Source organism: Suillus clintonianus (assembly GCF_016758775.1).
Source record: "Suillus clintonianus strain FC179 chromosome Unknown DEU56scaffold_22, whole genome shotgun sequence".
Lineage (NCBI taxonomy): Eukaryota > Fungi > Basidiomycota > Agaricomycetes > Boletales > Suillaceae > Suillus > Suillus clintonianus.
This window is the reverse complement of record NW_024539246.1, coordinates 61,481-82,595: the sequence shown is the minus strand read 5'-3', so window position 1 is coordinate 82,595 and position 21,115 is coordinate 61,481. Positions and strand designations below refer to the sequence as shown.

General features: G+C 48.3%; 7 protein-coding genes across 7 annotated transcripts; 4 read left to right on the top strand and 3 right to left on the bottom strand.

The window, feature by feature from the left end:
- Positions 1-595: 595 nt before the first annotated feature.
- Positions 596-1,556, top strand: DEU56DRAFT_733487 (uncharacterized protein; the record flags this gene model as incomplete). Its single annotated transcript, XM_041348337.1, has 3 exons — positions 596-679; positions 736-908; positions 962-1,556. The coding sequence occupies 3 exons, from the start codon at positions 596-598 to the stop codon at positions 1,554-1,556; spliced, it is 852 nt and encodes a 283-aa protein (XP_041210278.1).
- A 2,945-nt stretch (positions 1,557-4,501) lies between these two features.
- On the top strand, positions 4,502-7,286 carry DEU56DRAFT_792680 (catalase-like domain-containing protein). Its single transcript, XM_041352719.1, has 20 exons — positions 4,502-4,732; positions 4,788-4,857; positions 4,912-4,947; positions 5,001-5,200; positions 5,262-5,292; positions 5,343-5,394; positions 5,446-5,498; positions 5,557-5,566; positions 5,616-5,650; positions 5,713-5,756; positions 5,812-5,880; positions 5,930-6,111; positions 6,168-6,191; positions 6,248-6,308; positions 6,362-6,413; positions 6,462-6,522; positions 6,576-6,619; positions 6,676-6,700; positions 6,753-6,943; positions 6,999-7,286. The coding sequence occupies exons 1-20, from the start codon at positions 4,548-4,550 to the stop codon at positions 7,164-7,166; spliced, it is 1,593 nt and encodes a 530-aa protein (XP_041210277.1). The 5' UTR covers positions 4,502-4,547; the 3' UTR covers positions 7,167-7,286.
- Positions 7,287-7,874: 588 nt separating this feature from the next.
- On the bottom strand, positions 7,875-9,404 carry DEU56DRAFT_792675 (NAD(P)-binding protein). Its single transcript, XM_041352718.1, has 5 exons — positions 9,234-9,404; positions 8,729-9,170; positions 8,667-8,674; positions 8,555-8,613; positions 7,875-8,500 (listed from the first exon to the last, which is right to left on the bottom strand). Exons 1-5 carry the CDS (start codon positions 9,256-9,258, stop codon positions 8,189-8,191), a joined length of 846 nt encoding a protein of 281 aa, XP_041210276.1. The 5' UTR covers positions 9,259-9,404; the 3' UTR covers positions 7,875-8,188.
- Positions 9,405-11,990: 2,586 nt separating this feature from the next.
- Positions 11,991-13,017, top strand: DEU56DRAFT_754553 (YqcI/YcgG family-domain-containing protein; the record flags this gene model as incomplete). The annotated part of the gene is made up of 3 exons (XM_041349829.1): positions 11,991-12,119; positions 12,174-12,232; positions 12,285-13,017. 3 exons carry the CDS (start codon positions 11,991-11,993, stop codon positions 13,015-13,017), a joined length of 921 nt encoding a protein of 306 aa, XP_041210275.1.
- A 389-nt stretch (positions 13,018-13,406) lies between these two features.
- Positions 13,407-14,588, top strand: DEU56DRAFT_884471 (uncharacterized protein). The gene is made up of 3 exons (XM_041356163.1): positions 13,407-13,981; positions 14,041-14,405; positions 14,453-14,588. Exons 1-2 carry the CDS (start codon positions 13,642-13,644, stop codon positions 14,385-14,387), a joined length of 687 nt encoding a protein of 228 aa, XP_041210274.1. The 5' UTR covers positions 13,407-13,641; the 3' UTR covers positions 14,388-14,405; positions 14,453-14,588.
- Positions 14,589-15,268: 680 nt separating this feature from the next.
- Positions 15,269-17,519, bottom strand: DEU56DRAFT_971886 (uncharacterized protein; the record flags this gene model as incomplete). The annotated part of the gene is made up of 3 exons (XM_041359470.1): positions 16,856-17,519; positions 16,516-16,805; positions 15,269-16,461 (listed from the first exon to the last, which is right to left on the bottom strand). Exons 1-3 carry the CDS (start codon positions 17,329-17,331, stop codon positions 15,269-15,271), a joined length of 1,959 nt encoding a protein of 652 aa, XP_041210273.1. The 5' UTR covers positions 17,332-17,519.
- Positions 17,520-18,288: 769 nt separating this feature from the next.
- Positions 18,289-21,113, bottom strand: DEU56DRAFT_979414 (uncharacterized protein). The gene is made up of 11 exons (XM_041359743.1): positions 20,851-21,113; positions 20,672-20,796; positions 20,477-20,612; positions 20,322-20,422; positions 20,144-20,268; positions 20,024-20,091; positions 19,853-19,962; positions 19,499-19,797; positions 19,297-19,448; positions 18,807-19,248; positions 18,289-18,757 (listed from the first exon to the last, which is right to left on the bottom strand). The coding sequence occupies exons 1-11, from the start codon at positions 20,990-20,992 to the stop codon at positions 18,457-18,459; spliced, it is 2,001 nt and encodes a 666-aa protein (XP_041210272.1). The 5' UTR covers positions 20,993-21,113; the 3' UTR covers positions 18,289-18,456.
- Between the last annotated feature and the right edge of the window lie 2 nt (positions 21,114-21,115).

Below are 21,115 nucleotides of genomic sequence, written 5' to 3'. Positions count from 1 at the left end.
CGATGGTGGGGTGCATCATGATGGGATCAGGAAGCCTTGCACAACTGGTTAAGCACATCACGCACATTTTTCGTGCAACGCGAGACATGCTGACTCAAATCCATCTGGGAATAGCGCGAGCGATCAACGCATCTCACGAAGGCAGCTGCTCTAGTTCGGTCCACGTCACCTACAGAACCATCGAATGTTCTGGATACTCCTGGAAGTTGGACCCACAACTGCAGTGCATCCTAGGAAATCCTAGGGTCACATGTTCAATTTGTGTCTGATGTGCGTTATCTTTTGGTTTATCAAGGTTCGCTTTGTAGGCGTCGTGCGTGCTGAATATGGAAAGAAAGCTGTATGGTCGTTGAGTCATGCTCGATGGAGACTTCGAGTTCCGTGGCTTCCCACAGCTTCCTACCTCAGCTTATTGACTGAGGCTTCTAAATGCTAGGATTGCGCCACTGCGCCCACAATTGAACGTGTCATCCTTGAACAATCGGAGTCCCTATTCAAGTGGCGAAGCGCTGAACTCGTACATATAAATGTGATATCTGACAGCCTTTCCAAATTCCAACCCCGTACTACCCATCGTCTGAGGTCATACTACCACATGGCAACCGACTCTCAAAATGGCGTTTCGCGCGTTGATCACCATCCAGATTATTATCTTCCAGACGGCACCATTACCTTCATCGTACGCTATGATGTCCTGAATGTATTCCGCACGCGCTGACAGCCACGTTTTCACAGGTAGAAAATACTTTCTTTTGCGTTCATAGGTCCTTCTTTGAGCGCGAATCTCAGTTTTTCATTCAGGAATTTGCAAACGCTCCCCAGGGTGGAATATCTGATGACAGTGCGTTTCGGCTTGAGGAAGTGACAAGTGCCGATTTTGCGAAACTCCTCTGGGTCTGGTACAGTCCGTAAGCTCTCAGTTAGTTCTCTCAGAGACATTACCCCTGACTTCCGGTCACAGGAAGTATAGACTGGACAATAAACGGCCAGACCACTGGCTCGTGATACTCGATCTCTCCACGAGGTGGCAATTTCTAGAGATGAGGGAGCTGGCTATCGAACAACTCCAGAATCTCGAAATTGACCCCGTGGAAAAGATCGCCATTTTTAACAAGTACGAGATCGATAAATCGCTACTTTTGCCAGAATACATGCACCTTTGCACGCGGGAGGGTCAGATGTCGATCGAGGAGGGTGAGAAGGTCGGGTTACTCACTGTCCTCGGTATACATCAGGCTCGCGAGCGTGCGATGAAGAGTGCAAGGCCAAGAGAGGGTCACAGCCTAACTCCTGCTGATGCAAGTGACGAGGACCTGGAACAGATATTGAAAGATATCTTCAATCTTGACGCAAATGCTACTGCCGGATCACGACGTGGCGCATATAATCAGGTGCCCTCGGGAGGCACTAGCGGCCAGAGCGCGCAGTCGCAGGGGCAATCAAACTCACTCACTATCATCAATACGCCGCCCGATGCAAGCAGAACGGGCAGGTTGTCTGGGCCAGGTTCGGTAAGTCGGAACTTCTACCAAAGAGCGTGTCATTTGGCTAACTAAATACAGTCCTCTCAAAGCTTCAGTAGGGGGGGAGGTGCTAGAGGAACGGTATGTCGCATGCGACTCACTAAGCGCAATTGAAACTGAAGGAATATAGGATAGAACCAGATAAGTGACCAATCGATGGGTGATCTGGGAGCTTGCCCAAGTGAAAGTTGGGCTTGCGTGACCGAGAATGCAGTGAAACGCGTGTTAGTCGATAGTTCCATGTCGACGTTCATCGAGTTCGTGATAGCATTGGTGGTTGTCTATATTGTCCTCCATGTACTATAGCTACGAAGTCTCGATTCTTGCCAGTGAAGACACCGGAAGTTTGTTCCGTGGACTGAAAATATGCACAACCACCTTTTACGATCCCGTCATCGTGCACACAACTGATCCAAATCCAAACTGCGTAAGTGCATGCAGCGGAAAACGTCTTGGAAATGTACTGATCGCCGATGGCACAAGGATGGCGGCAGGCACAGACTCATGTAAGACGTTACGAGAGCACACGAAAGGAAGCGCTCGAGGATGCATGAGGGTGCGGCGGACCAATAGGTTGTCCACTGAATGTCGTTACAGACATCGAGTCCAAAAAAAAAACAGAGGAAATCACATAATACAAAGATTTTTGCAGGAGCGGGCGGGAGCAGTGGTGGGCGGGAGCAGTACTTGGCGGGCGGAGGCGCATTGATATTGGAACTCCGCTCGAACCCGGGGATGGAATAACCCCAGAGTGAACGTTATCCCTGGCTTTCACATCCAGGAGGTGTACAGAATGAAAGTTCATCAGAAATTCAGAATGATGCATAGCATTGCACAGTCGAAGGCCGCCAAAAACAGGTCATTATCATCCTCCCCCACGACCCGTTCCCATCTTATTCTCTTCCTGCATAGGTTTGAAATTTGAACCTTGAACATATGCACGATCTAGGCCTCACATTTAGCGCTTTTGCGAAGAACACGACGTTAATATTGAAAACGACACAACCGTCCAGCAACTTGATCTCCGCTAGGTACGATTCATTATATCTTAATATACATGAAACTGTGAGGAAGCAATGATATTTCAATCAACTAGGTGACAGCTATTCCTATCACTCAAGCCTATTTACATCAAACTCGTCCACCCACCGATAAAGTTTTTTTTGACGTATTCTATTAGTATGTTTTTTTCCCCTCTCCGGAACTTATTGGCTCGCTAAATTCGATGTATCAATGCCAAGAAGTTCGTGGATTACATTCAATTATATTTCATTGGTGCACACCCTGATCCCGTGCTTGATGGAGGCGTCAGCTGATTTATTTTAATGTCCAGGAAAGTTTTTTCCGTCGTCGCCCGAGTCCCGCTCGAGGTTTTTGAGCTGCTAGAGAACTTGGTGAAGATGGTCTTGCGACAATTTCAGTTCTGAAAGAAGAGGCACGGGCCCCATACAGCAGGGAGGCCGGGAAGGAAGGTATGAGGGACACCACTGGTTCATTTTTAACTTGAGTAACAGGATCTTTTGATCAATGAGAAGTTATGCGACTGGCATCCCACAGAAGGCTGTTGTTCATAGCGCAGATATATTGATTCGTTCACCAGACATCTACAAGCGTCGTATTTCTCGTTCCCTATACGATGGTGCGATGCGAATTCACAACTCTCTTGACAGGTTCTCCCCCGGACCCTCATATGCACTCGGCTGCTCAGAGGCGCGTACAACTTGTGTAGGCTGGCCAGGTACCGGATGCCTTGCAGTAGCTGTCTCTTGTGAGCGTGTACTTCATACAGATCAACTACTGACATTAAGCCCATGAGACCCCAGACTACAATGCAGCAAATCGAACTTCCTACTAGTAGCCGATCTACGTGTGGCGATAAATCACAAAGATCATGCTAGCGCATACTTCCTAGAAGATAATATGAGTCAGCAGTCTCGCCGCTTGCAACCGTGGTGGTCAGGGCACAGGTTAGTACACAAGCGATTGAGGATGTTTATGTCGGAACGTCGTGGCGTGCGGTCCGTACGTCTGACCTTATCATTTGGAGATTCTCACCCACCGATGACAAGCTGCCTTGTCATCTATTTCAAAGGCGGTCGCATATATTTGCAATCCAAGTAAGCCGTCCCCATGGTCATGGGGTTGTACTTACGACAGTCGGCGCTAACCGATTTATACATTCAAAGAATTTGCATGCGTAGCTGCCAGCACGATCGTAGATATTCGACGAATGATCTGATTTGGGTCACATAGTGGACCTGGTACTTGTCAGAAGATGAAGGATTAGATCGATCGAGGGAGTTACATAGGCCTATGCCCAAGCTCGTCGAGCGCTCATCTTGAGAATCGCGGGAACGGCCGGACTGTCCGGGAATCACGTGCGCCCGGACAAATCCCTTTCTTTGTGAATCAAATTCACCAGCTTTATAGCCCGATATACCATTGCGCCGCCTAATATCTGGGGGACATTATCACTGGTGCAGACTGTCCGGCCGGACTTTGAATCCCGATTTCCATATGGGCGCTCTTAGATGCGGCATCATCGGTCTACCGCTCATCTTAGCGCGGTCACATCTTAATACACTGCGCGGTTCAGGACCCCAGGCAAGTAAGCATGCATACATCTTCCACAATCCTCGGACTTGTATGGATAAATGTCATAAGCTTCATTCCCAAGGGCGCGGCTGCCACACGGCGGCTTAGATGAGTTTCCCCGGAAGTAAAACTCTCACTGTCAAACATTGCCGGCATGTTAATCATAATGTGAAGCCACCACGGATCTATACCCATGTGTCTTCATCACAGCTGTGGAGAGTAATCAAATACAATCTCTTGATTGCCCAAGCCCGTTTTCTAACTCATGACAAGGACTGTTTCTCACCATCTCAGGGCAAAGGGCAATCGCTCCGACATACATAGTCTTTCATTGCGGATTAATCCGGCACGTTAACCCGCAGGTCACGTATAAATAATGTGGTCAGAATTCTCGTGACCCAGCTTCGTCTCACCTTCTAAGCTTTCTAAATGCACTTCACTGGCTTCTCTGTGCTTCTCTTCTCAGGAGTTGCGACCGTCGTCGCGCGCACCGAGCAAACCAAGCGTGATGCAAGTCAGCCATACTTCGACATCTATCAAGGTCCAAATGAGCAGGATTCTATCATCAATGATCCCTCTACTCAACTCGACTACACCCTGTCTGCGGGAGAGGCGTAAGTTAACTCGTTCTTGATTATACTTCACAAATAACATGTATTTTATGTGCAGATTTCCCAACCCATACATGGTCGACAGACTAGGAACGACTGGCCCTCTTCTTATTTCGTCCACTAGCCTGGCAAGGAATTTCCTTTGAATAGCGTCGATCCTTCCTAATATAAGCACATCTCAGATCGAACAACTGGCTCACTTTGTCCGTGAGAGGGTGGTAAGGCACACAGGAATCTTCGCAATCCCACTGCTAACAAACTCTTTGCAAAGCCTGAGCGCACCGTCCACGCCAAAGGCGCAGGTGCCCATGGTTGGTTCGAAGTGACTACACCTGTGGCTGCAAATTACTCTATGGCGAAAGTCTTCTCGGATGTTGGCAAGCGTACCCCGGTTACTGCTCGATTTTCTACAATTGCTGGTAATCTGGGCAATGCGGATACTGTTCGGGACCTGCGAGGGCTCGCCTTTAAGTACATGACCTGTTTAGTGTTGTCGCTTCGTGTTCACTGTGTTGCTGTTTTAAAACTTTAGGCTGCGCACAGAAGACGGAATCTTGGATTGGGTAAGCGTTCATCATGTACGAGTGTTTCCTGAAGCTAATATACCGCCAAGCCCTTCTTAAACCACCCTGTTTTCTGGCTCCGGGATCCGGCGAAGTTTCCTCGTTAGTTTAACGAGTCCTCCCATGGCTTGTCATATTGAATGGTGTCCACAGACTTTATTCATTCTCAGAAACGTAATCCTCAGACAAACACTTTGGATCACAATGTACGTTCTCATGATATAACAAGCACTTCATTCACACTAACATTATGCACCCCACTAGAACTTCTGGGGTGAGTGACAAATCAGTTGCTCCGATGTGCAGGCTTCACGTTTTTTTAGATTACCTTTCCGCGAATAATGAATCGATCTACCAGGCACGTCCTTGCAAGATTCTTCCAATTAAACGATTATCTTTGCTGACATTAAAATGTTATAGACCATGCGTACCATGTCTGACCTCGGGACCCCATACGGTTTCAGGTAACATAGATCTGATGAAATATGCCTGCTCTCTCCTTTACTCATCAATTCTTAGGCATATGAATGGCTTTAGTGGCAACGCATTCCGCGCTGTGAAGGCTGATGGATCTTGGGTTTATATCAAGTAGGCGGTCGTTGTTGTGCTTGTTTTCTTGACCGTTGACACGACCAAGAACCTCCGCGTATACGGATCAGGGCATCATGAACAATACTAATGACGCAGCCATCACGCAAGCTGGCACGAACCCCGACTTCGGCGTCCAGGATCTTTATGACTCCATTGCAGCCGGAAATTACCCCAGCTGGACAATCTACTGGCAAACCATGACGGCTCAGGAAGCGGCGAATTATAAATGTCAGATACCTAGTCTTATCTGGTTTCTTCAAGCTAGCGCTAACATTTTCTCTCAGACGACCCCTTGGACCTGACCAAAGGCACGTTTCACGTCCCTCAAGCTACACTTTCTTGACACTCACATTTCTATTTCTAGAGTGGCTCGTAGAAGACATACCTCTGAAGGAAATTGGTCGGATCACCCTCGTTCAGAACCCGTACGGATTTCTGACTTTCGATGTTCATGCACCACACCTACCTTTTTCCTTAGGACTAATCATTTCTCGGAGGTCGAGCAAATTGGTTTCGACCCTGCAAACTTGGTTTGTGTTTCTAATGGTCCGCGAACCAACAAGGCTAATTCAACCTAGCCTTATGGTCTCGAGCCTAGCGAGGATCCCACGCTGCAAGCGCGATTGTTCGCTTACGCTGGTAAGCTTTCTAACATAACTTTGAAATCCTTCTACTAAACTTCATGCGCCCAGATGCCCAGCGATACCGCACTGGAATTAACGGAAGACAACTTCCTGTGAGTAGCACCATGTGACTCAGTCTGATCGTGCTAAAGCTTATATATGATTACAGATCAACTGCCCCCTCAATCCCGTCGGTTTGTAACATTGCTCCATCGCGCTGTGTGATGCTAAATCGAGTTTATCCAGCGAACTTCGTGCGTGATGGTGCCATGAGTTTCAACAATCAGGGAAAGCGCCCCAACTTTTGGTCGCAACAAGATATGCTTCAGCTTGCTCCTCGCCCCTATAATGACGACAATTACAACACTTGGACTGGCGGTGTCGTCAAGTACCTCAGCTCTCCCAGCGAGATAGATTTCGACCAGCCCAGGATCTTCGTACGTAGCGAATAGTGTGCAGTTTGCTTTCGAATCGCTGATTGAACAATTACAGTGGAATGGTTTGTCTGAACGTGATCAAAACAACTTGATCTACAATGTCGTCTCGCATCTTGGACAGGCTAGCGACATGGCCATCCGCCTCAAGCAGTGCCAGATATTCTACCATGTGAATGAGACCTTGGGTCAAGCCATTGCAGCGGGAGTGAATATCACGCTTTAGATACAAAATAGACGACTGTAAAACAACGGACATTCTCGTCGTTACATTTCATTCACGCAATATATGAGTTCATGTACAGTGCTGTATCTTTGGGTCAAAGGAATATGTTCAATATCACCCAGGAAGGAATGATGAATCGGAATTTGACTGAAATGGTTTCGAACTTCGGATATCCGAATCAAACATTCGTTGGAACAGGTCGCTACATCACCCGTGTATACGAGGGCTATACTTATGTCATTGTCTAATGTTCCGAATTTCCTATCACCCTCGCGCCCATGCTGGCGGTAACCAATATGTACCACCAGACTCATCCATCATCGCAAGCCATCATTCATCAAGGTCCGGTAAACGTTTTGCACTTGGCCCATGACACGCGCCATTAATATGAATTTAAAGGCACGAGGACAGAGCTACTCGTGGATCTTTTCACTTACCCGTAGCTCCCGGAACATTAAGATCCGTCTTGCCCTGCGACGGACTCGGAGGCCAAAAAGTAGTAAGTGATGCTGCATAAATATTAAAATGATAAGACCAACTAAGCCACGTTCACCTCGTGACTATGTCGAACTCTGCCTGAAACAAGAATTGAATAGTGATTCGCCTATCATACGTTTGGCGGTCAGCCTCCTTTCCAAGGTCTGTGCTCGGTGTTTAACGTTTAGTGCTTGGTCTGCGTTCTATGTAGGAACACCGGAAGCATTTGGAGTCCAATTTGGGACGAGCATCTTTGTGGCGGAGTTTTCCTAAAACGTACAGTCGGGACTAATAACGTACAGCTGTTTGCAGAACGCAAAGTCGGCAACCGTACGTCGGACCACAAACTTTGGACTTCCGTCGACGCAGGGCTCGAACGATTGATGCGATACATTCGGAAGATGTTTCAGGAGACTGACAAAGTTATCGGCACACCAAGGTGAGCTTTGAATCTAAAGAAAAATTGACCGTAGACGTTGTATGAAACACAGTTGAAATGAGTAACAAGATTGCTGGCTACACGTTTATGTATATGCATTGAATTTTTAAAGGTAAAGATCTTCAGACCAACTTTCAAAGTTATTCACATCCTCAGTCAGGCTCTTAATTTTGTCCCTTGTTGAAACAATGACCTTTCGGTGGAGTGGCAGACGCATAGGAACTTCATCAAGGTGGCTCAACTTCTCAATGGCTACCGCCGCCTTGTCTGCGTCTCCATTGATGTTGTCCGACGTGATGAACTGCCGAACTTGGGAGCCGGGCAAGCCAGGATTGGCGTAAGCAGGGTGCTGGGGAGCCACAATTTGGTTCTCTTTGAATATCTTGGTGCGGAATGGACCTGGCTCGATTATTGTGACCTTGGGAAATCGAACGTTAGATAAGTTCTTGGCAGCCGGCCATCCTTAGCTTACCTTTATGTTCCATGCAGGATCGAGTTCATTTGCCAAGGACTCGCTCAGACCTTCTAGCGCTAGACAAATTGGTAGTAAGCATCTCCGCTCTCACAAAATTGATTACACCTGCCAAATTTTCTGTCGCAATGATATGAATTAAATACAGCATGCCACATGACCAGGAACACTCACGATGCACTGTAAAAGGCGGTTGCAGGGCCGCCAACCAATCCCAACCTTGACGAGACCTGCAGCAGTCTCCCACCAATTGGATTGTTCACTTCTCGGAAGAACTTCACCGCTTCCTTGCTCACATGCATAGCACCCCAGAAATTTACTTCGAACATCTGGCGGGCGCCTTCCTCGCTCACGGACTCCATTTCTCCTATGACACATTGACCTGCATTATTCAATACAACGTCAATCCTTCCAAAAACTTCTTTTGCTTTGGCAAATGCGGCCGTTACTCCCGCGCTGTTCGTCACGTCAAGTTGAATGACTAAGAGCTGGGAGGGAAATTGTGCCGATAGATCTGATAGGGCATCTAGTTGGCGCAGAGTCGCTATGACTTTGGCGCCTTTGTTGAGCAATAGTTCAGTCACTGATCTCCCGAATCCTGATGATGCGCCGGTAACTAGAAGAAGAACATATGAGATATCAGCATCCATGGCAAGTCTAATAATTCACTTTCACCCACTAAACCAAACCTTTGTGTCTGCCATATCTCCAGCAGGGACTCAGAGAACAAGAGGAATGACAGGGGCGTGAGTATCGGAGCTAATGCGCAGCACTTACTCTGTAACGGCTCGTGTGAGCTATATTTCACCTATAAAAATATCAAATACGCCATACATACGCCATACTTACATGCACAGGCGGCTCGCTCTTGAAAATTAAATGTGCCTATATTACCTAACCTCGAAAAATGCGGGTGATATACTTTTCGGAACAAAATCGGAGTCTCTCGAGCGCTTGGCGCTAGCTAGTCGGATATGCTGCAAACTGTTGGTCGATTCGGTAGTATTGTGTCTCCGGGTTGCGAGCCATCCGGCCCTCTCTTACACTGCCCTGAACCCCTGAGATATGTACATACATTTAGCAGTTGTGTGAGCGCACCATGGCGGATCTCTCTAAATAGTTGGTATCATAATGCAAAACCAATCAATTGTCATTCCAATAGACTTTGTGAAAAAAATTCAGGAACTACCAATTCGTCTCCACATTCAATTTCTGGTTGCTGATTCTAAAAAATTATTCTGTTGTGTGATCTTGTGTCCCAGGGCTAGTTTGTTTCATGTGGCAGGGGTTTGGCATGAGTCCTACCTTGACGGTAAGCACAAGGGGATAGGAGAACGTGTGAGTATGCGATGGAGCCCATGAAGTCGGAGATATGCAGAAGAGCTGCGAGGGTGCACGAAGGTATCGGGCGGAAGTAGGAGGTAACAAGAAAACAAGCACGGGTGGGAGAGTGTCTCAGGAGATGGGCAGTAGGTCTGGATGGGTAGTAGACATGTCGTGTAACCATTTTGACAACGTCCGAGAGAGGAGAGCTTGTGGTTACCCCACTCGACTTGTCCGTGGTATAAGCCAAGCTGGCCGTGGGCTTATCAGAGGATGAAATGCCAATAAACATGCGGAAGGGTGCCATGGAGTCAGGAGCATGCGGGAGGGTGCCATGGAGTCAGGAGCATGCGGGAGGGCGTGAGTGTACCACTGGCATCCCCGCACGGCAGGCCTTCGTGAGCAAATGTGAGGGACACGCACAACGGTGCAACTTGAACTTGCAAGCAAGTGCACGAGAGGTGAAGGAAAGCTCAAGATTTCAAGTATGGGGCTTCTCTCGGTCCGCAATGAAAGCGAAACACTATGACGTCAATGTGTTCTAGAGCTTTGCGTGCTGTGTTGCCTGTTTGACACGTCGAGCTCCCGTGCGAATGCAAATGTCACTCGATATTTCTGGTTTCAAGAGCAAAAGGAAGGAAGGAAAGTCAGGTGGCCAACATAACTTACAAAGGCACTCAGCAGGGAGAGAAGGAAGTACGGCGTGAGTGTGGTCTGTCGAGCCTGAGCGTGTGTGTGAGAGGCTGAGGCTAAAACACTCCATCAAGGGGCTTGCATGTTAGCCGCGGTCGACAATCTCAATCAAGTTTTGGTAGCTAGATGTTGAGTTGTTCAACGTTCAACAATAATCTTAGCTCTCCCCATGGGCCACTGTCTGTGACAAAGAGTCACAGTCAAGTTCACACGCCTAATGGAGACAGCCCTCCCCGGTTCAAGTTCTCAAGCTTCACTCAAGTTCAGGCATTTCTTCAAACAAAATCCTAATTGCGCCGAAATCATTCAACCTGCACTAAGCACTTTGTCACATGTAGCCCCTTGAAGGCTTCCGGAAGGCTGACACGCGCAATAGTGAATTCGGACTCGAGGTAGCGGGCGCTGCCACGAATGTGGGGGCCCAGATTTTCAGATCTTCGTCGACAATACGAGAATATTGCTGTGGCACATACAGATTGCAAGCTATTACAGGTGACCATTTGACAATTGTTCCTCAACAACTTGATCAAGAATCAAATGATATGTTTTGGAAGGTCTGGAATGACTGGCGCTGGCGCCAGTCATTACGCCACGACGCTTTGCCTGATATGGGCTCCGCAAATTGGTACCTTTTATGACGTTTGTATGGTTTCCTCGGATTGACTCATCACCCGACCAAGGACGCTCATCTGGTTCACTGCATCCGAGGGGCCAACGTGCATTGTTGAATACACTTAAAAGTTACATGGAGGTCAGTGTTCTCAGGGACTAGTCATATTTCTGGTTCACAGTTGTGATCAGTGTCGGCTTATTTCTGGGGATCTTGGTGATATTCCGTGTTCGGCGGTCTGTCTCGTTTTAGGTCGTTACCAGTATGGCACATATGCTGCGCTTCGACCGGATGTGACATGCAACTGGCGGAGTCGTATAGGTACCCGGGATGGTACGGGAATGAAGGTAGGTAACCGAAAAATGATAGTGCCAGATGGGCCAAGCTACTGCCGACAAATTGCAGTACGTACTCGATCATCATACAATGGTTAATCAGGAGTAGACAAAACCTTACAGAATTGCAAATGGTATCCAGTGAAATCCCGCAAAAGAAAATGTAACTAGTGGCACTGCGTCGATATTCTCACCCGCCGGCAACACCGATGGCGCCATGACATTGTATGGTTTCATTGCAATTGTATGGGAAGCACCCCCGTGAGTGGTTTGCGTGGCGTCACCCGAGGTCTAGTTGCATCTGCACCCTGTTACAATCACTTGACCTTGGCTTGCAATGACCCTTCTCAGTCGGACAAAAATCAGCACCGTTCGGTCACGTTTTTTTTTCTGTGTCTCGTCAAAGTTGGAGTTTGAAACCTATAAAAGCTCTTCCAGCATAACCAGACCTTCCTCAGCACTCCAATTTTCAATCATGTTCGACATCTACGCTTTAGCTGCATCTATCATCGGTGGCGTTGTGCTCACACTTCTTGCCGATGTCGCCTCGATAAAATCTCGAGGTGTACCGAAGACGCTCCGTGATATATTGTCCACCATCACTGTTCGTATCAGACCTATTTGCTCTCTGGTTATGGATGAACTGACGATCGGTTAGAGCCCCATTCGAGCTGCATTGGGCGGACGAGATGACCAAGATGGTAATCCTCTGACAAGGTATGGATGCGCCCCCCTTTACGGCCGTAGTCTAATGTTTTGTTTATTTCAGAGCGCAAGTCACTGCTGCATTTCCGCAAGGAACGTGGCAGCGTAATGCCTACGAAGACTACAAGGCAGTTCTCCTCGACGAGGAACTAGTCTTCCCCTGCATTTACGCCACAAAGGGCTTTAAATCAGACGACCAGCTCTATCTGTTCATCGACTCGGATGACCTATCAGACCCACGGCATATCCGTTCTCTCGCCAAGGCTCTTACCATATACCTCCCTCAGGCTCACCAGCTTGGTCCCAACACTTCCCTCGTTCTTCTTGCCAAGCAAAATGACAACATTTCGCGATCAATAGAGGACTATAATTCCCTGTTCTGGGAACTCCTCAATGGTCTTGCTAAGCTTGATGAAAAACCATGGCCTTCAACTGTGCCCCGTGACATTGACACGGACAGATGGTGCTTCTGCTTTGGCGGGGAACAATTCTTCACTGTCATCCAAACTCCGGCTCACCAGGTCAGACGCACACGTTATGCGCCGGGCCTGACCATGGTCTTCCAGCCAAAGTGGATTTTTGACATCCTCTTCAGCACTGACGCAAAGCGCGCTGGTGCTCTTGCAAAAGTTCGTGCCCTCGTCGCCAAGTACGATCCCATCCCTGTTAGCCCTGAGTTGAAAAACTACGGCGACGAAGGATCGCGGGAGTCCAAGCAGTACTTCTTGCTGGATGAAAATGTTCCGGCATCGTGTCCATATGACAAACTTAGTGATCCCGAGATCGTCGCTGCATAAAGGTGCGCTGATGGCCCCCGGTTAAGTTACCGTCATCTAACCAACCCCACAGCGAACTACGACAGCTTCCTAACGCGGAGTTGTAAAAATGAAGTGGTGCTTTGAAATCTGAAATTTGAAATTTGTCTAGAGTGTAACGTTCTTCCTTGTAGTTCTACGCGTAATTCAATAGCGAGCTTGGTTTATGTTGCCAGGTTGTGTCAATTATGATGCTGCGCGATGCCCTTGGAAAAGAATCTTTGTGGGGCTACGCTGAGCAAGAAAGGATTTTGAAAGCTGTGTACTGACTCCGGTAGGGTTCTTTAGACCCTTCTGGCTCCAACTCCGGCTCGGTGATGCGAGGATGTGATATACACGTGGTGTTTGAGCCACAAAGAAATGTTACTATTCGTCATGAAATCGTCATTACTAGCTTTCGCACACACACGTTAGAATGAAACGTTTGCCTTCCCATCGAGTCGTCAATATTTTAGGCATCGTTCTCACCATGACATCGGACCTCCTCTCCGTGTCCGAGACTCCGAGTCTAGCTTCTGCTTCGCTTCGCTGCGGCAACTAGCCGTCCTGTTGACCGAGAAGGTTAAAGTCTGCTAGGTAGTGTCATAGACCTCTTTAACACCAACCATGACCCCACTTCCCTACACTATCATTGGGACGCCATTCAGTACCTTCACCCGATCTATCACTCTCGGGTTGACTCATAAGGGGATACCCTTCAATCAAGTTAGATGCGTTCCACACTCAGACAAAGCATATGAAAACCATCCATTCGGGTTCCTGCCCACCCTGATCATCCACGAAATTGATGGCAAGGCGGTCAACCTGAAGTTGCGCGAGAGCGCAGCCATTGCACGCTTCATTGACAGGGTTACACCAGAACCATCTTTGCATATTTCCCCGGGTCACGGGAAGGCCATCATCGAGGAACAGATGTGGGAGTTTGTGAGTCTTGCTGGCGCACATGGTAAACTCAAAATTTCATACAAACATATGGAGCCTATCATGACTGATTGCGTGCTTTAGGTTTCCCTGCAGTTGAGAAAGGGGTCGTGAAACCGCGCGTGGCTGCTACCGACGCAGGCAAACTTACAGACTCTGAGGTTCGCGAACAAATAAAACCAGCTGTGGCGCATCTTCGCAAACTGCTTGGTAAAATGGAAGAACTCATGGCAGACGATGGCTATGTGTTCGGAAGCCAGCTGAGCTGGGCAGACTTCTTTTTGTTCCCGCTTCTCGCAGACCTGAAAGCAATTCCGGAGGGCGAAATACTTTCGCCCAGGATGCTGAAATGGATGGAGCAAATGAACAAATTGGAGGCAGTCCAGGCCACCACTCCGGGTACCTTGAGTGTTGGTGCAAGACCCCCTTAATCACCCAACTTGAATCAGGTATGGTCTAACTTTGGCAATCATTCGTCCCACTGACTCGGAGACAGTGCAGGAATTTGTTGTGAAGCTAAATGGAGTCCGAGTCCTTTGTAGATAGACAAGTCATCTTTCGATCTAAACATGATATGTAGAACTATCCAGGCAATCTTGTGTTGACATGCTGTAAATTGTAAATCATAATCAGATATAAATCTTGAGAACATTGTAGGCCCCTTCCCACCACTGCTTTGCGTGTGAGAAGTGGGCTGCAAGGAACTAGTGTGGATTGAAACACTGGAGTGCCATACGATTATCTGTATGATGCATGCTTGATGCCATATGCGACACTGAAGTGCATGCATGGTTGAACGAGCTTATCAGATTCTTCAAGTTCATACAAGTCTAATTGGTTGACCAGTCGAACGGTTTCTCTCGCAGATCCTACTTAGTACTACAGGACTGTGATTCAAGTTCCTGTGCCTTCGTGGCACGCAGTTCATCGTGTCGCTGAGCGTTCAGTGCCTGCTCGATGTTCCTATCAATGTTCTGATGGGCCACCAGGCAAAAGCTCTAATTGCACACGCTCTAGAACACAATACTATGACCGCGGAATGATCAATACCATACAGTTACCCCTTCCCCATGTTTGACGGCATTCCGCAGTTTCCTTGTGCCGCGGCATCCCGTACTACCCGCAGCCTAGGCCGGATTCATTTAATTAATTATTGTACATTCGGCAACTTAATTAAAGCTTGGCTTCTTGACGTATTATGTAATACCACCAGTATACATATGCGCCTACAACGTGTGATTATTAGGAGACTTATTGGGCAACCTGGGATACACCGAACAAAGGTAACTACTCTTGGTCTGCTAAGGTTCTTTCAATATGTGAATCTCTCTCGCTTTACGCGCTCCGGGTCGACTCCAGCAGCTTGGAGTGACTTCATAGCATTCAGAACGAAAGGCAACGGGCCGCAGATATGCGATTCCCGAAACTTTGCGTCTACACTGCCAAACAAAGTTCCATTGTCGTCAAGGCGTCCTTCATGCGTGACCAGCGAGACGAACGGCGGGAAAGACCAAGGCAACTGGAATTGCCTTAAGGAATAGACATGAATGGAGAATGTCAGGTCAGGGGGCGACTGGCCGCCGCCGTTTTTGCCGGATGACATGTCCGCAAACGCTTCTCCAATCAAGCCGAGCATAACTTCCGGCTCCCGCGATGAAAGGACGAGCGTCACATCCCAGACGCCGAATCCCCGGGCAGCGAGATTTGCCACGTGACGAGTTAAGCTCAGGAAAGGAGTAAGGCCAATTCCACCAGCAATCCACAGCAGCCGCCGTCCACCGTCGCATGCTGCTAGCGGCTCCGGGACAGGAAGATCGCCCCCGACACCTCGCAGTCGAGCGCAGACTTTCAATTCTGCGACATCAATGTCTTCTCCAGTCAGCTGCGGATCAACACTCCTAGCAAGCTGGTATAAAATGGGAGTGATAAGACCGCCTTTGATCGCTCTCATTGTGATAGAAAGAATGCAAGGTGCATCTGAGGTTGGAAGCGTGGAGATTGTCCAAGTACGAACACAGTCATCGTTAACTGTGCTCTCATCTTCCTCCCAGTCTAAAAGCGCGTGTGAGCGCTTGCGCAGGAACTCCGACAACTCCAGCACGCAATTTTGACTTGGATGGATATCCACAGGCCGTGATGACTCGAACGTGAGGGTGATGAGAGTGTCATTCAGCACTCGCGTCTTTATCAGGTTGAGTGTGATGTCCGCGAATGATACAGATGGTGGTTTTTCTTCCGCTAAGTAGCAGACGGGTGGGCTGTAGGGGCTACGCTCCGCTGTCCCTGTCTCCCTCAACGGAATAGCATTTTCGATAAAGGAGAATCCAGTGACGTAGATGGTGGAAATGATATTCATATTTGGCATCAATGCTCGTGCAGATGCACCATACAGGGTCTTCGCTTTTCCGGTGACATGCAGGATTGATCCAGTGGAAAACGATGGGAAAACGATTCCAGCAACTGGTGTGATGTGTATGTCGCCTAATGAGTTCATCATGCGATTTCCTGTGTACTACATATGAATACTAGATTCGCTCTGCGGTGTATCGTTCTTCTTACCGGCATAATTCGGAAGCACAAGAGTCTTCCTATCAGAAGGTCTGACTCGAACGAATCCTGGGCGACCCCCTCTATGGTTGACGCCAACTCGAGAAGGATAAGTGTCCTCATCCCCCTGAGCGGCCACGTAAGATGTCGACAAGAAAGCTGTATCAGCTGCATGGATGAATGCAATAACATCATCAGGCAGGCACTCCCCATCGCCTAGATTAAACCGCTCATAGATGAGGCGTGGCGACACCCCGCGATATGGAGTAAGCGATCTGATATTGATGTATTTAGGACACAATCTACAGCTCGTGAGACAGGGCCATAGCACAAAGAAGCCGCGATAGCTCACCCGAGGGCTTGGGTGACTGCGAGAGTAAGATCGACGTCCAGACCTCGGAATGAAACATTGGATATATGGCCAGCGAATTTGTTCCTCCTCCTTGTCGCAACCTCAAGCCCAATCCCGGAAAAAAGTGGCTTTCCGTCATGAAGGTGAACAGAACAGTTTTGGATAATTGGATCCCCAGGCCATAGATGCGCTTTAACTGTCAGTGAAGCATCGGTAGGGGACGAGATAAAACTCGGCATCCCATCATTTGAGCAAAGAATAGATGCCCACGGTCTTCCTTGCTGATCAAGAGTAGTGACAGGCAAGAAATGAAGACGACTTGTATGGAAGATGCGATGTTGTTCGGGCAACCTATCCACAATCGCGGTGATTGCAACCCGCTCAGGGAGATGGATGATGGCCTGAACGGCTTGTTCTCCTGGATGCCAGCCACGTAAAGCAGGCAATGGAACTGATGACACTTGTGGCGACTGCATCCTCGAGTATCAGATATGAGGTGATGGACGGTTTAGTCTGAGGTGTGGGAGAGCACGCGTGAGGACGTTCGATTGATGATTGCGAAATGTATTGGTCGTATGACCGCATTCCATTGGCACGTGTTCTCCGGAAAAGAAATGAACGTTTCAGTGAAGCGCCTCACCGCCTCGTTTCCGCGGGATGTATACTAATGTATGTCAATAATAGTTATGCTCCAGGCAACAGTGCATCGGTGATGGGCAGTCATCATCACGGAAACTTACTTCTGCGAAGGTAGTCTTCCCGTGGCAGACCATCATCTAATGACAAATCGTTGTGTCGTTGGTATTGTTGGAACAAGATGCGAAAGGCAAAAATGGATATTTGAGGACCAATGTTCCCGCATGTCAGGTTAATCCGGGAGCATTCGGTTTCATGATTAGACACCAGCTGAAGTAGACATTTTGTCAATAACGCCCGCGGGATCTAATTAGTCAATGCCTCCGAACCTTAAAACTCTCTCCTTTCGAGGAGGAAATATCCATATGAGCCTCTGCAGATACGCTTCGGCTTTGAGCGTTGTGTATAGTTATCCAGCGAATCCTATGGGGTTAGATATTAATGCCAAGGTCGAGGGTGCAGACATGGCGCTGACCTTGCTGTTTAGAGCCGTGGATGCACACCACCTAATGCAACTGCGGAGCCATATTCATAACTCAGACAACTTACCGGGTTTCAGCATCTCGCCGGTTCAATACCTAACCGAAAGGGCACGACTCATCAGAAAACCCATGTGGTGCTCTGGTCTGAGTCTGATTGCAAGATAGAAACAGCTTCAAGTTCGTTGTTAGCATCGTATCAGAAACAGGGAAGCAACGGCGCACTTGCATAATCTTCTTATCATACAATCGTATAACCAAGTTAGAGTGAACCTCAACAAAGGAGAGAAGCCAAAGCAGCTGGAGACGATCACCTCAGGTGCGCATACAATAGTTGACGATGGTCATTCGAGCTGTCACACCGCCTGTCAACGTTTCAACAGCAATGTACTTCTGAGTAAAACTATGCCCACCTCGATGTCTGAAACAGTATTTAGAACATGCAATAATATAAGCAAAGACAACAAAGTGTAGCAAGAATGGGTCTCAATCGATTTCAATCACATCGTCTTCTATCTTGTCGTCCTTGCTGCTCAACATCAGCAGCCCGTCCTCCTCTAACCTCCTCCTCTTGCTGGGACTCGCAATATCCAGTATTGATGTTGCGCCATTCGTATCTGTCTTCGCGCGTTTGGCAAAAGGCCCGACTTCTGCAATCTCGTCATCCGGGGCGGACCGTTTGCGGGATGGTGCGGGAGGGGGCGTCGACCGCTGCTTTTCTAGACGAGGAGGCGATGGCAGTGGTGACGGAAGTATGTACGCCGGGCCATCAGAAGGATGATTAGGTCTGAAGTGCACATTAACCAAGGGCTCAACGGAAATTTCACGTCACTTACGGTAGTACGCCCAACGCAACCACAATCGTACCCCACTCCTCATCTTCATCCACGATCGCCAAGAAATTGCCCCTCCCAACATTTAGACTCTCCAGCGTTCGTTCAAGATTATCGTCCCAATCGGGGTCGCTGAGGACACGCTTGTCTTCGTAAACGCTAACTTCCCTTTTCCCACCGCCAAGTACGCCATCTACAAGTTCACTTAATGTTACACGAGCAGGGTCGCACAAAACTTTGGTGTAGGTGTCTCGGCAGACACCGCATTTAGGATTTGGTGGGCACATAGTACTTGTGCTGAGTGGGTTGGTTGGCTTGAACTGCACGTGGACATTGCGCAATTGCGCGTATGATTTGCGAAGGAGGTGAACTGCTTGTAAAACTATGAGGCCGGAGATGATGGCATTAGTGGTCGCAATTGCGGGAATAATATTTCCTGCCATTTCTAGGGAGAGATGAGCTGTAAAATAGAACCAGCCACATGGAAACAGACCTTTGACTTCCCAACGTGTCTTGCGATCGATATAGTATGCCGCAGAACGAAGATTTGCGGCAGCGGTAACGAAATCGAGCGTATCGTCATCATCTTTGTCGAAGGAAATGGTATCTTCGCCTTTGCGAAGCCGCTCGGCAAGTCGATTTGTACTGCAACTCTCGTTTAGAAATCTGATTAATTAGATGACACCTATGCCGACCTTGATATGAAAAGCTCCAAGGTATCATGCAAACTGAGTGCTCGTTGATCCCTTAGTCCCGAAACTCCGTTTAACGAACTAGATGACGAAGACGCCGAAGGGGTCTTTCCATTCGAGTGGCCGTTCGCTGGCTGGAAGTGGATAATCTGCGCACTTCCGGTAGTCGTACTCGAACTCGAAGGTCGTTGTATGAAAAATCTCCCTTCCTGGATAGCGCTGAAATCAAGAGGCGTTGGCGCCGCACGTGCGCGCCACATGTCAGACATTGATAACAGATTGAGGATGTCCGAGTGGAAAACCTATGTAGGGGATCAATATTTCAAGGCGGTTTTTGGACAAGGTGCAAAATAAGACCTTCTTGAAAACACGTTGAGCCACATCCTCCGATGTCTGTGCAGAGCGGAGCGCACTCCGAACTGCTCTATATGCGAGCGCCTCTTTGCGCAGAGCGGCAATTTCTTCGGCTGTGTGAAAACGAAACGTTCCTTTAGCATCACAAGCAAAGCTTATGGCAAAAAAATCTACCGTTTTCTCCTTGCTTCTCCGCTTCATCGAGTTCGCCTGTCCCATCTTCATCCTCACCGAACAATTGCCTGATATCACAGTATCAGTATCTGGTCAACAAAACCACAATGACAAACTCACGGCAGTAGGTAGCTCTTCGCCCAGACAATGCAGTGGATAGGTTGAGACGGTGTAGACCGGATGGTGCACACCGGGAAAGTCGTCGGTGTAGGCTTCGGCACGCAGTCAAAGCATTCTGTGCGATCCTAGATAGGAAATCCTTCAACAACACAGCCGCGGGGATCAAAATGACCAATACCTTGAGCAAAGGTTGCACCTGACCAAGGTACCCGGCAGTGCCAGATTCGACTAGAGGAACACCAGCAGCCATGCACATCTTATTAACATGTCTTCGCGCATCTGGAATGCGATTCTGTCAAACTACGTTGAATCTGAGTTGTCGGTTATCTTTACCGAGATTGTCTAGTGCGTTCAGAACGATATCGAAACCACTGAACCATTCAATGTCAAACTGAGCTTCTTTTATATTTGCATGAATGGGATGAATGTTGACGTTGGGGTTGAAAGCGCCAGCAGTTTGGGCTGCTACCTTGCGGGACGATGATATCATGTTACCTCGGTACAAGATCTGTCATGCAGGCAACTTACCATGGCTTTGCTGTGTTTGACATCTTTCTTTTTGAAAAGGAATTGCCTATTCAGGTTTGAAAGGTCTATGGTGTCTAGGTCAAGGAGAGTTATGTGGCCGAAGCCAGTCAAGACGATATTTTTCACTGTCACAAATGATATCATGATACAACATAGAAATACATTCTTCAAAGACTTACGAAGTTCGCATCCTATTCCTCCTGCCCCAACCAGTAAAACTTTCGTCTCAGACAGCCTCTCACAAAGCTCGGGACCCAAGATGGCTTGCGCATGAGCAGATCGAGACGTCTTGTGAGCGCCGTTCATAGAAGTTCTTGACATTCCACGGAGGCGGCAAAGTAAGGTTTCCTCGATAGTGGGTTCGAAAACGTTGGCCCGTACTCTGCTGACGACTGTAAGAAATCAAAGGCCAGGCAGCGCCGAAAAGGCGGCCTCATGAGTGAC